The sequence below is a fragment of the Mustela erminea genome, chromosome 13, assembly GCF_009829155.1.
Source record: "Mustela erminea isolate mMusErm1 chromosome 13, mMusErm1.Pri, whole genome shotgun sequence".
Classification (NCBI taxonomy): domain Eukaryota; kingdom Metazoa; phylum Chordata; class Mammalia; order Carnivora; family Mustelidae; genus Mustela; species Mustela erminea.
The window spans coordinates 59,043,111-59,057,377 of NC_045626.1; the positions used below are offsets into that span (position 1 = coordinate 59,043,111).

A 14,267-nucleotide genomic window follows, 5' to 3' on the forward strand; every position below is an offset into this window, starting at 1 on the left:
AAGCAGGGTCAGGTCCTTAGAGACCAAAAAAAAAAAAAAAAAAAAAAAAGTTTACCAGAAAGCAGTGCCCACAAAGAGGGTAAAAACTATAACCCAATATTTCAAGATAAACTAGAATAAATTAAGGAAATGATATTAAAGAACAATAGAAATCAGGATTTGAAAAATAATTCTTTTAGAAAGGACAATTAAACTAGAAGGACACTCTCTCATTCTCTGACAAATAAATAAATAAAATCTTTAAAAGAAAAAAAAAAAGGTGGGGGGGAGGCGCCTAAGTGGCTCAGTTGGTTAAGCATCTGCCTTTGGCTTGGGTCATGATCCCAGGGTCCTGGCATGGAGCCCCACATGGAGCTCCTTGCTCAGTGGGGAGTCTGCTTCCCCCTTTCCTTCTGCCCCTCTCCATGCTTATACTCTCTCTTTCTCTCTTACTCTCTCATTCCCGGCAAATAAATAAATAAAATCTATTTTTAAAAAGTAAAATAAAAACATAAACTGGAAGGATAATAAGACAGTTCTGGCAAGGGACAGAGTCACCTTATAGACGGGGTCACCTTATGCACAAGGTCACCCTATAGATAGGGGTAACTGACCCAGGCCGCCGGAGAGGGGAGGGCTGTAGCTGTACCGCAGGGGTGGGAGGAATATGCTGGTGCTCAGGGGTCCCTGGGGGACTCAGTGATCCACACCCAGACTGAAGAGTAAAGAGGGAAACACAGCAGCTGTGACCAGAGCTCACCTGCAGCTGAGTGCTGGGACAGCCTGTCCCTCTGCCTGAGCCTGCCTTGCTGACCACGGTAACTCCCGGGATCACTTCCCAAATGTCCTTGGTGACTCTTCACTTCAGAGGCTATCTCCAGAGAAAGCAATCTAAGGGGCGCCTACGGGGCCAGGGCTTAGAACATGGCTGGTACAGGAGGGTGATCCCTTCATGTTGTCACATACACGAGGCTGAGAGGGGAAGTGACCTGCTGGCCTGGAGCTTCCCCACTCCACAGGAGCCGCAGACCTCTTCACTCTCTGCCATGTCCCCTCTAGCCTCCACATGCCTCCCTAAAGGAAGCCCATCCCTTCTACATTTCTTTATTTCTAGTTTTTAAATTTCCTTTGGCATTTTCTAGTTTTTAAATTTCCTTTGACATTTCCCCTCTGATGCATGGGGAAGGTTTTTCTTGAACCCTGGAAACTGTTCTCTTGAGGAACATGGACATTCTGGTGTACTTTGACTTTACACTTTCTTCTCAGGAACATTGCCTCCTTCTCCTCTTTCCTAAATGTGTCATAACGAGCTCTCTGGAAATTCCCTTGAGTTGACGTTTTTAAAAGAAAGAATTCACAACCAGAAATATGCACAATGATTCTTGCTGCTGTTGGAGAATCAGAATGTGGTCCAAAGAGTTCCCCTAAGTAGTCAGAGCTTATTATTACGATGACTGGAGGACTTGATTTCCTCAGGGCAGAAGTATGTTGGCTTTCACGTTTGAAGAACAAATATGCACTAATTTTCTAGAAGACACTCAACAGCTCCGGATTCACTGTAACTCTTTGGAAATTAATTTGTTACCAGTTGCATCCTGCTTATATTATTCACATAGAATAATATAATCTCATTATTCACATGAGAAAGACAAATAAAACCAACAAGAAGTGAATTCTTCCCTCAGTTGATTTTTTTAACACCTTGTTTACATAGGGTTGAGAATAGTCGTTTTTTCTACTTCATGCAAAAGAGGCAGAATGAAGAATATTCTTGAACTGACTTTGCAAGATGTGCTTTATTTTAAATCAGTCCTGAACCCAAACTACATAGGATCATTTTTTTTTGACGTATTCTATTCCATTCGATGATTCCTCACAAACTGTATTTTAATACGGAATGAAAACTACATTTCAATCATAATTTTTCATGCTACATTGTTATTTAATGAAGAGGTTGTATTACCAATAATAATAATTTAAGAAAAGGCCATTTTTTTTTATTTCCCCAAGCTCAATATACATATTTCTTCCATAATTATGAACTTAAAAAACCCGTCTCAGATGTAAAAATGTGAATTGGAATATGTAAACTCTTTGATATACCTGAAAAACAGGGAGGAAAATGTCACATACTGGAAAACACCATTGCCTTAAATCATCGAAATGGGAAAAAGCGTGTTGAGGGGGAGAGGGGAAAGGTAGAAGAGCATTCATGACCTCGGTTAGTAAAAGTTACAAAGTCAGAGTATTCCTTCCACACCCAGCTGGGCGCCATTTTTATCTTTCTACCTGGAGCCTGTGTCTGACGAGGAGCGGAAACTCTGAAGCAGAACAGCCACCCTCACGGAAGCGGGTCATGAGCTGGGCCTCAACAAAGCCGGTCCACATATTTGTTTTGCTGCTTTTTTTTTTTTTTTTTTTTTCCTGAGAAGTCACTGGTGTTTAATGGAAAGATTTTTTTTTTTATTAGTCTTCAGTTAAGATAAGGCAGTAAGAGTGTCACTAATGTTAACTTTTTGCTTAGAATGAGGCTTATCCTTCCTCTGGTATCTTCATGGGTCTTTAGCTCCCTTTCTCTTTTCCCCCTAGAAATCCGTTCGGGAGTTTCAGCCTCCTATTGCTGTTGCATATTTTTGGGGTGTGCTGAGTCCCATCTGTTCTCCTCACCACAGCTTCCCCACTGGTGACAGAGCGCAGTGTCCGCCATGATAGCATCTCTGCTGGAAGGGTGCAGTCCCTGTGCCGAAAAACACAGGTGTCTTTCCTTCTCCCTTCATCTTCTCTCCTGTTTCTCTGAGAGAGGAGATCCACAAATGACTCCTTTGCATAGTCAATCAGAACACAAGACACTGTTGACTAAAACATAAAACAAGTAGCCCTGATTTTGGAGAAATGGAATTACAAATAACTTTTTCAACAGCGCCTTCATTTGCAAGGTAGCTTAGACTGCAAAAAGAAGTCAGCTCCTTCTGACCACCTGTCAGAAGAGAAGCCATTTCCATCCAACTAGAAATGCTTAGCTCTTATGAGAATATTGTGCTTTTTTAAAAAAATTCAAATGTTAACTTGACTTGCAGTCTGTGTCTTAAATGATCAATTTGTTTTTTCTCTAGTCCATTTGATCATGGTTTCTGGTGAGCGGTACAGGAATATTAATTTGGCATAGAGATCTTCCTCTAGTTCCAGTTCCCCTGTCTCTCGAACTAAAAAAATATCTGTGCACAACTTCAGGATTCGATCCACATTTGGAAGCTCTTCAAACATGATCGAGTGAGAAATGCCACTGAAGAACTCACGGACAAACTTCCCAATCACAAGGACAACCGAAGCATATAACCCCATGATACTGAAAAAAAAAAAAAAAAATCGAGTAGACATTGTATTTACCAGTTAAATACAGTTAATAGAACGCATCTAAAAGAAAAGAAAAAACAGTATTTCCCTCCAACTCCACAGAAGATATGATAAACTGATCAAAGTTCAAAGTTTTTCCCTGACAGAACTATAATACTTGAAAAATGAAAATGAAAAAAAAATCCAAATTTTGGAAATAACCGATGTTAAGAGTTTCATAGATGAACTTCAGGTGGTTTTACTGCATATATTAAATAAAGAAATCACACAATAGATTTGGTAGAAATGTCACTGTACTATATACACTTTTCTGCACCCAGCACTTTATTTTTATAAATACAATTCTGCATAGACAATGAACAGATGTTCATGTCCTATTGGGGATGTATGTGTCCTAGCATTTAAGGATCAGAACACTGTGAAATGGTAGCTTCAGACCATCTGGACATCGGACCATATCCCAGACTGTGAGATCTGACTGAGACCATGTCTGCTAGGGTCAGAAGGCAGTCTAAACAGAAAAGAGGTAACCCAACATCAATTTCTATGTTTAAACACTGAATGGCCTCAAACATAACAGGAAGGTGTAGAGCAAAGAAATTGGACATATGACTTCTAGTCCTGTCCTTAAGGGTGTTACTCACATCAGGCATTTTGACTTCTTTGGGACTCTGGTTCTCCATTTTTTTAAATGAAGAGCCAATAACCTATGAATTTTAATGTTCATCTATTAAGTTCAAGAATTCTGGGAAGATACAAGGCTTCCCATCCTCAACTTTATATGATACAGAAGTAGACTCTTACAAATGTTAACTATGAAATAACTTCTTACCCGTAGCCAGCCAGGAACCCTAGACTTGGGGGGCTGACTTTGTCATTGAAGACCACCAGTTCCAAGGCCTGGGCGTGCTGATTATATATTCTATTTCCAGTCAGATTGAGAACCCACCACTCACTGTTAGATTTAGTTGTATTGTCTCTGGACAAAATGATGGTGATATTCATGAAATTATTTTCTGGAAGAGGAGTAAAATGAAATTATGTTAGCATGAGACTATTAGGATTTAGGCCCAGCAGTCCTCAGATGGCAAACCCCGGTTACTACTATCCATAGCATGGTGTATAGTGCCCGGATGAGTAGGACACAGGGACACGGTAACAATGTGAATGGGGAAAGAAAAGTGGGCCCTTAGGTGTGCATGTTTTCTCCTTGTCACTAAACAGGTAGCTCCCTACTGCTGAGTGAGCATGGCAGACACGTCACAGGAAAGAAAGATGACCCATCACCTGAGTGTCCTTGCTGAGAATTCCAGGCAACTTGTTAGACATTTAAAAATCCAAAATCACCAACTTTTTAGTGAATTGAGTAATTCACTAAATTATTACCAGCATTTATTAAGTGTCTTCGAGAAGAAGGCCCTCTGTCAGGTGATGAGGGGTTACAAAATTGCATACAGCATGATTCCATATCTCAACAGGAACAGGCCATGTATACAAGTGTGACTTATGGGCATGAGGCAACCACTACAGGACCTGCACCCACAAGTTCTGTAAGCATGGGGAGACTACTTCTCCTTGGTAGGATCCAGGAGGGCTTCCCAGAGAAGACGGCTTCTGAGCTGAGTTTTGCAGGGTGAGAACTTCAGTAAGTGGGGATGGTCGGGGAGAGGAGGCTATTTCGGGAGGGCTTGATGGCGTGAAGCTCAGTAAAGTTCTGAAAATCCATGATGCGTGGTTAATGATTGCTTTTGTTGGAGCACAGAGTAAATATAAAAGAATTGTGGGGGCACCTGGGTGGCTCAGTGGGTTAAGCCGCTGCCTTCGGCTCGGGTCATGATCTCAGAGTCCTGGGATCAAGTCCCGCATCGGACTCTCTGCTCGGCAGGGAGCCTGCTTCCCTCTCTCTCTCTCTGCCTGCCTCTCTGTCTACTGTGATCTCTCTCTGTCAAATAAATAAATTAAAAAAAAATCTTAAAAAAATAAAGAATTGTGAAAGGGTGGAAGAAAACTTGGAGTTCTTTGAGTAGGTCTTTCTAAGAAAATACCATCCCCGTCAATAATAATAGGGCCTCAGCTGAGAATTCTGGTGGTGGACTGTGAGGGTAGGGACCTTGTCTTCATTATTTCCTGCTAAATTCCTGGATCAGAGGAATCTGGGACAGTGCCTAGTAATGAATGTCTATTTGATGGATGGATTGGATGGATGGATGAATGGATGGACGGACAGATGGATGGAATGATGGAGAGTAAGGTAGGAAGCTCTTAAAGATAAAGAAACCCTTACCCAGCCTGAATGTGAACCATTCAGAATGCTCAGGAACAGAAAGAACCTTGGTTCTGAAGTCTAGAGAGTTCTAAGAAGGGACATCTGGCCTAGGTTTGAATCTAGTTTGTTCACATATCAGTTGTATAAACTCTGCTGAGTAATTCACACCCTGAGCCTCAGTTTCTTCCTTCATAAATTGGTGATAACCACCAACTCATGCTAAAGATTAGACATTACTAAGAAAGCAGCTCATCAGAGAAGCTATTGTGTTGGCAAGACCCGAGAGCACAAGACCGTGTGGTCTGGGGAAGGACTTTGTTGGCTGGACCTCAGATGACCCACAGCCAACAAGCCTATGTTTGGGGAGCACAGAACATGTGGCTGATAAAGGGGAAAATAAGGGTGGAGAAGGGCTGGGAATCTGGGCACAAGGTGAGGCTGACCCTGGAGGGAGGACTCCCATCTTTCTGAAGCAGAAAGGAAGTGGGGGGATTGGTGAACATTTGAGCCCCATTGCCAGGGAGAGGGAGGCAGCTGAAGGAGGGCCCTGGCAGGCTTGCAGGATCATTTTATGAGGGGGGCAGCAGCTGTGAAGGACCCACTGAGGGACAGTAGCATTTCAGAGGGAATGACTGATCATTGAGCAATCTATGCTCTTGGACTAAGCATTTCTAGAACTATCTGGACTGAAACGGAAATACCAAAGTACTCAGTGCATCTCACAATTACCGTGTAAAACATATGTATTATTAATGACTGTTGGGGAAGAAAAGCATAGAGATGTGGGGACCCACCCATGCTTGTCTTCTGAACCTGTATCCTGCCTCTACTTCTGCTGGTCTCCATGGGACCTTCCAGCTGTTCGTTTACATGTCCATCTTTCCAGGTAAACATGAGCCTCAAGGAGCCTGGTGTCCAGTGCCTGACACACTGTCTGATGACCATGAGCAACCCATGTTGGCAAAGGAATGAACATGACTTGGATAACAGCTTTGTCCTTTTACTTTTATCACATGTACCCATCTGCTCTGACCCAGACAACTGATGAAGGCAAACAATGCTTAGTAATTAATGCTTAAGAATCCCCAAACATCAACATGCTACCATCACTGTTTTTTGGGGTACATACAGTCCCTAGAGGCTGACCTTGATACTTAACCACCCTTGGGCTGAATCAAGTACATTTCCTGCTCCGTTTTTATTGTTCTTACCATAGGGCTTTCATATTTATTATTACGTTAGGCCATTTTCTGCCTAAGAGATGGACGTTAATAGAAACAAATGGACAGACTGATGAATCAGTAACAGAAGCTGCTAGAACACAGATTTAAGCCAATCATGTTCTATATCAATGAAAACCATGAGGAATAGGGCTCCTGGTGCCTGACTGGCTCCTTCTGGCCGGTGACTGTAGCTGGGAATCTCTGGCTTCTGTAAGCTGCGTCTCACAGGGAAAGAAAACTGGAAAGCAGCTGTAGAAAGGCTGAAAATGCAAACTGTAGACACTGATAAAAGAATTAAAAAGAGTTTTGAAACAATTCCTTCTCATCCTTACCAGACAAAAGTTGCTTTATAGGTTTAGAGTTCGAGTCACTAGGTGCTTTCACGTAATATGGGTAGATCCTTTCTATAGTCCTGTGCGTTCAGAAAAAAAAGAGAAGGAGGGTATTGACATTTTAGTTATTTTATCCACATAAAACTGACTTTTTGTTGCCATCTTTTACCTCATCTCAAACAAATAACAGTGAGTCGGTACTTCTACGCAATGTGGTGTCATCAAAATTTATGGGCCCCATTATAATCAGAAATTTCTGAAGCCAAACAAATTTAGTAGTTCTATTCAAAAACTTAGGTAAACTCTGTACATGAGCTTATTAATGCCTTAAAAACTACCTGTGACTGTTTCTGAAGCAAGGGGCTATCTTTCTTGCTAGGATCTATGTCTGCAGTCTATGTAGGTATATAATTATATCCATAATCAAGTGGACTGCATGAATCTATCTAGTGACAAGATTGAGGCTCGAGGAGACAGCTGGTGGCCTGGACCTCACCCTCCCTCTGCAGAGGATGAACTGGTTAATGTGAGCAGGTCACTCTGTCCTTCTAGGCCTGCTCTTTCATGGGGAAACAATGAGGGAAGACTTGACAATCTTTGAGGTTCCTTTAACTGTAGTGATTAAAAAATGCTGTCTTAGGGAAAACAGTGTGACGACTGCATCATGGCAGCTCTGATGCTCAGTGCAGCACAGTGGGGCCAGGGCAGACTGGAGGTCAGAACTAGACATTGGCCAATGAATGTGATTTAGCGGTTATGCACCCATAGCATTTCACCCCTTCCTCCTAGTTCTCATACTAGAATCTAAACATCCCAGCTTGGATTTCTTTGAAGGGGAGTATTTATATGCATATGCATATATGCAAGATAATATATTAATATAGAGGTCCCCCCCAAACTCCTGCCAAACTTCCCTTTATTCCTTGTCTTCCCTGTACCCCCATCCAGTAGCCAGCCATTCAATGAGCCCAGGTCGAGTAAGAGTAAAAGAAAGGTTTCCCAGGGGCTCTTCTTGGCTTTTGGTGATTATGGTCAGGTAAGAGCAAGGTCTGCTACCCAGAGACAAGATCAGGGCTCCCAGGGCTAAGTGGACAGAGAGGGAGAGGGGAGAAAACAGAGTTGTCTTAATGTAACATAATGAGATCTCCAAGTAGAGATTCACTTGGGTTACTGGAGAATGGAGAATGTTGCATTTCTTGCGTATATGAATTTGCAAATGGAGATTTTGTACCAAATATAGCCATCTATTAAAGCTAATGAACAGGAGCAATCACTTACACGGGCGTTCTTGAACTTTCTGTGTTGTTGCCAGCGATCATTTTAGCTATATTCTTTCGTGTATTATTTTTAAGAGGAAAAGATAGCTTATCGGTTGCTATTTCTGCTTTTGCACCCAGACTCATGTTTCTGTGAAGAAAGATAAAAGGGCCCAATGTCAGTGATTAGTCAGAAGTCTGGAAGAGAGATTCAAAAATTCACTTGACTATTTTATTAATCTCACCAAGTCTTCATTGGATCCACAACTGTCAACCCCAACCTTTTCTGTCCACCTCACCTTTATGTCCAGCTTCGTAGACAACCAAGTTAGTAAACCCCACGGAGGCCACAAACACCTTTAAAACAGACGGCACGTGAGGAGGCAGTCTGCTGACTAAAAGAGAAACTGTCTTGATGCTCTGATATGAATTTCTGCAACATTCCTATATTAATCTAATGAGGTTAGTCTCATGCTGACTAATAGAATCCACATTTTTAAAAGAACGTTCAATCAAAATCTGATCTTTAATGTCATTAATTTTTTGGTAGCTCTTCAAAGAAAAGGCTAGAAAATAAATTTTTGGCAGTCCAGAATTTCGTCTGAGGAACTTGGGATGTGAATTCTAAAGGAGAAAATAAGATTCAGGAAGGAGTTCTTTTAATTCTGAACAGCCCCCTTTGAAATTATCTTAGATTGGAGAAGGCTTTCTAGGTACCTATCATGATTTTTTCTTAATTTCATCCTAGAAACCAGGAATCATGGACCCAAATGCACCTACCACCTGACTTCCCAAATAAGCCGCCAGAGAATCCTGAAATCACAAGACCATGATAACAAACGAACAAACAAACAAACACTAAGCCTTTCCAGCTAGCTTATCTTGTCAAGGTGTCCCAAGTACTCCACTAACACACTGGGTTTTTGAATGCGAGAACTTTTCCCAAGACATGCTCTTAGGAATGGATAAAGAAGATGTGATATATATATATATGGATATTACTCAGCCACCAAAAAGAATGAAATGTTGTCATTTGCAAAGCTGTGAATAAAGCTAGAGAGTATTATGTTGAGCAAAACAAGTCAGAGAAAGACAAACATCATGTGATCTCACTCATGTGTGGAATTTAGGAAACAAAACAAATGAGCAAAGGGGGAAAAAAAGAGAGGGAGAAGGAGGCAAAGCAAGAAACAGACTGTTAACTGTAGAGAGCAAACTGTTGGTTATCAGAGGGAAGTAGGTGATGCGAGCTAAGGAGGGCCCTTGTGATGAGCACTGGGTATTGTATGGAAGTGCTGAATCACTATACTGTACACCTGAAACTAATATCACACTGGATATTAGTATGTTCACTGGAATTTAAATAAAAACTTTAAAAAAAAAATGAGTGAAATAGTGGCCCCATGCTGGCCATTGGCTCAGGTTAGGTGGGAAGGAGTCTCAGCTCTCACCTCCTGGGACTGCCAGGCTGCTCGCACACACTACGTGTGGAGAAAAAAAATCTGTTAGGGTTTCCCCATGTTGGGGGGATGGATGTAAGTGAGAACTGGGGTTCCTGAGGCTGCTAGTTCTTCATTCCAAAGAACAAACTTCACCCTTTCAGGGAAATCTTACCACCATCCAGACTATTTCATTTCTATGAGTCCTTACCCGTTTTCCTTTCACTTTGCCTCTCTCTCTTGCTCACAGAACTCATTGCCAGCCTCTCTTTAAAGACTGAGGTTAGCAGGAAAAAGGAAAACTACAAGGTTCTTATTTTTTGCCAAAGATTCTCAGGCAGATCATTATTTAATAAACACAAAAGTTTAGCTGTAGCATCCAATGAATGTTCCCAAAGCATGATATCAACTAAAACGCACATCAATTGAATTTTTCTGTCCTTCTATCCTCCCACCCCCGCCCCGAGTTTAGATTGGGGGGAAAGAGGGAAATCATACATGGAAAGACAGTAACTACCTCTGAATACTCCATGAAAAAACAACAGAGAAGCTACTATTGGGGTCCATGAGTTCCTCTATCATTTTCTGCTTACTGGGAGGGCTGATGGTCCACAAAGAATTTGAGTTTCCTTCCAGTTCTGCCACTGTTATGTCTTCTTTTTCATAATTTTCCAGAAATTGCATAGCACCCTGTATGCACACAAATACACATGCATAAATATATCATAGACATGGTGATGTATAAATAAAGCAATTGCTCTTCCTTTTAACTGACTGCTGAATGAGGATTTCTTCCTATGGAAGGACAGTTTCTACAGTGGATGAGCTTGGTGCTCCGTGGTACTTTCCCTCCACATGCGGAATAGGCAGCCCCAGTGACACAGAGCAATCTCAGTATAGTACAGGTACAGAATTGTTTCAATTAATCAATAAAGGCAAATCAAAGTGTTTGATGTTGTTTTTCCTCCCCACTAAGCAGGAAACTTATCAACACTTGGGGTGTTCCCTCTCATGAGACAGTCAAATTTAATCCACCCACAACATCTTGGTCCTACCTTCACAGCTGCACATCCCTTCAGATGAGTCTGGGCAGTGTGCATTAGAGGCTGATAATTTTATAAAGGAGCTAAGCCTCCATCTGCCTAATCATTTTCTTTAAATAGGGAAGTATTATTTGTAAAGCAAATTTTAATTATGAAAAATCAATTTCTCATATTATTCTGAGTTTACAATGGAGAGAAAAGAATACATCAACCACAACTTTGCCAACAGGACATTATCACTATTATATGCAGTAGGAAATGCAGATTTTTAAACAGCACTTGAAAAATAATAGCGTATATTCTTTTTCATTTATGTCTTATCTTGAGACATGTTCATGCCATGTGTGGTCTTTGCAATGATTATTTTGTATTACAAAAGAAGTTGCCTGGAAAATATTCAGACAACACAACGTGTAACTAAAATGAAAAGTGGTAGCCCCCCTCTCCCATGTCAACCACCCTAGGGAAGCCAGTGCCCAACAGATTCACTGGACACATTTGCTATAATTTATTCAACAGCCTTTACTTACTGAGCCCTCAGCTGCTTCCCACTTTTGTCAATAGTAAGAATGCCATCACAAGCAGGTGCCTGCATAGAGCTTTTCCAATATTTTGAATTACTCCCTGAAGATAAGATTCTCAGACTAGACCTAGCCGTCAAAGGGATCAGTATCTACTGCAATTAAAAACATCTAAAAATATAAAAGAGGACCTACATCTGTTGAGCTTAAATTAAAATGTCCTGAATTAAAATTATGTTTATTGACACTTCTATCCAATAATACAGACATACTGTCTCAGATTATCCAAGTGGCCAGTGACCACTGGTAATCCTTGAAGAGTCCTTCCCACAACCACAGGCCACAGCAGAACAGTGAATAAAGTGACAAGCCATAAGCTCACCTAGATGAAAGGTCTTCACAGACATCTACAACATGCATTTACTTACAGTGTCCCTAGAGAAAGCTTTCATAAACTTATTAAACTTTAGCTGATCCATAACTTTCAACTGGCTTTGCTGGGCACTCATTGTGAAAATGGGCTGGAAAACAAAGAAACAGTGCTGTCAACACTCCTGAGGCTTGTCTCTGCATCCTGGGTTAAAAGAGAAATATTTATACAGTATATCATCACCCACTGTGTACCCAATGGCAACTGGCCTCAGGGATCTCTTTTTGGAAGTGATTATTCCAGTGCCTCACACCAGAACAGAACTACCCTTTCAATGTCTTCTGCACCTTATCTCATATGCCATGCATATACTGACCAGTTAAAATGCAGGGGAAGAGAATCTGGCCGCAAAAGCTAACTGAACATCCTGTGGCTGGTGGTCAGGAAAGACACGGGCAGGGGAGCCAGACCTGGGGGAAGGGACACAGCAGTTACCTGGTACCCTCCCAGGGTAATCGTGACCGAGACGTCCAGGGGCTGGTTGATGACCCCTGCCACAGATTTGATCAAGGACATGAAGAGAAGGGGAAACCAGACGATGCAGATGAGCAGAACGATGATCATGCCTCCCATGCCATACTTCACCACTTTCTTCTTCTTCTGCCCCCGGGGCTGCGGGTATCTCTGCAACAGAGAAGTCACACAGGCCTCAGGCTTCCAGTGCTGGAAGCAGGTGGGGGAAGGATGCCTTGCTCTTCCCACAGGACCTGACTGGGACCTGATTCTGCATCACTCACCCTGAAGTGGGGAGAGCAAACTTGTCCTCAGTCTATGAAGTTAGGTGGTGATGTGAAGCTGTAATGAGCTCCCAACACATTTCCACTGTGTTACCATGAGGGACCAAAGGGACCTGACAGACTTTCTCCTTAAAATTGTTGTGTGTGTGAGGGGGGGTGCCTGGGTGGCTCTGTCAGTTAAGTGTCTGCCACCGGCTTAGGTCATTAGGCCGTGATCCCAGGGTCCTGGGATTGAGCCCACATTGGGTTCCCTGCTCAGTGGGAGCCTGCTTCTCCCTCTCCTTCTGCCCCTCCCCCCACTTGTACTCACGCTCTCTGTCTCTCTCTCTCTCAAATAAATAAATAAATAAATAAAAGTAAACTATGACTAGGACCAAGTGTCCTGCATTTGTGGGTGTTCATATGTCAACACTCTCTCTTTCAGGAAATTGTTCTGCCTTCATAAGCATATTCATAAAGCCCCTGGAGCACAGTATATTCAACTCAGAGTAATCCCCAAGAAAAGTCACTGTTAAAAGAAGCTTACTTTTCTGCTTCACACTAGACAAGAGATTGTCCCTGGTAATGCTTCAGTCTCTGATGGGACAGAGTGGAAATGAGTCCCAGATTTGCTCAGACTCCCTTGGTGTTGACCTCCCCAACACGTAAGTTCTCAGAAAGTTTTACCAGGTGTGATTTAAAATATGAAATACCCTTTGACTTAGCATAAGATAGCAGTATATATTTAAGTAGGGGTGATACATTAAACAAGGCTTTTTATTTCTTGAAATAAAACAACAGCAATGATTGTAAACTTTTCATGGGCAGGAATGCCTAGTGTTTCAGGGCAAAGCAACACCAGCCTTCAAGGCAGACTGACAATGGTGTCACCTCTCACTATGGTACTAAGAAGGTTGTCACCTGTTGACTCAAAGACAGTGAAAGGCTTGTAAGAGCCAACAAATGGGGCAGAAACGCTGCTTCCATGAAAAGAGACCCCGTATCAACATGGTACAGTCCTGTGAGCTCTGACGGAGAGACTACCTCATAAGAACTCCCCACCCATTCATCTAGCGGAAGTAGTATCTCACTGTTTTCGGTGCTCCTGGGGTCAGGCCCTGGGTCCTGGGATCGGGCCCTGGGTCCTGGGATGTCCTTCCCCTTTGCTGTCAACACATGAACTCATCTATTTCGTGGGGAAGACGAGCTATGTGGTGTGTTTATTCACTGCTCATCTTTCTCTAGCTTCCTGTAGGATGGCTGGTCCTCTTCCCTACTAACTTGTTCACCCAGGCCTCTGATTCCACGCTTTCCAGGCCCCAGACCACCCCCCCCAAGCCTCACCCCCCTGCCCTGATCCCCACCCGGACCTTCTTCCTTTGGCTTTAATACTAAGAACTTTTGCTTTTCTTTTTTCTACTATTCTTTTCCTTGACACCTATAGAGGTACAGATCCTCTCCATTCTAAAATTATCCTCTCCACTTGCCTCTCCCTTGAACTGATTCTCTCTCTGGCCTTTCTCTTGCCTGTGCTCAGCCCCTTTGAAAGGGGAGCCACAGGATGACCTATCGGCAAGTCTGTTCAGTGGCGTCCAGCCCAAACTGCCCACCTGCAGAATTGCGAGCAAAGGAAATGGTTGTTATTTTTCATCCACTGAGTTTGGGGTGCCTGGGTGGCTCAAACAATTAAGCAAGGGACTAGCTCAGG

General features: G+C 42.4%; 1 protein-coding gene across 4 annotated transcripts in view; it reads right to left on the reverse strand.

Moving 5' to 3' along the window:
- Positions 1–1,756: 1,756 nt before the first annotated feature.
- Positions 1,757–14,267, reverse strand: part of PIEZO2 (piezo type mechanosensitive ion channel component 2) — a 451,560-nt gene continuing 439,049 nt past the window's right edge. For 3 of the 4 annotated variants that reach the window (XM_032309673.1, XM_032309672.1, XM_032309670.1), the window contains 7 exons: positions 12,279–12,467; positions 11,842–11,934; positions 10,367–10,539; positions 8,433–8,561; positions 7,155–7,234; positions 4,166–4,349; positions 1,757–3,325 (listed from right to left, as the gene is read on the reverse strand). In XM_032309673.1, coding sequence (XP_032165564.1) covers positions 3,073–3,325; positions 4,166–4,349; positions 7,155–7,234; positions 8,433–8,561; positions 10,367–10,539; positions 11,842–11,934; positions 12,279–12,467 — 1,101 coding nt within the window. In that variant the 3' untranslated portion in view covers positions 1,757–3,072. Of the gene's footprint in view, positions 3,326–4,165; positions 4,350–7,154; positions 7,235–8,432; positions 8,562–10,366; positions 10,540–11,841; positions 11,935–12,278; positions 12,468–14,267 lie in introns of those variants that run through there. The other variant, XM_032309674.1, reaches the window with a different exon arrangement.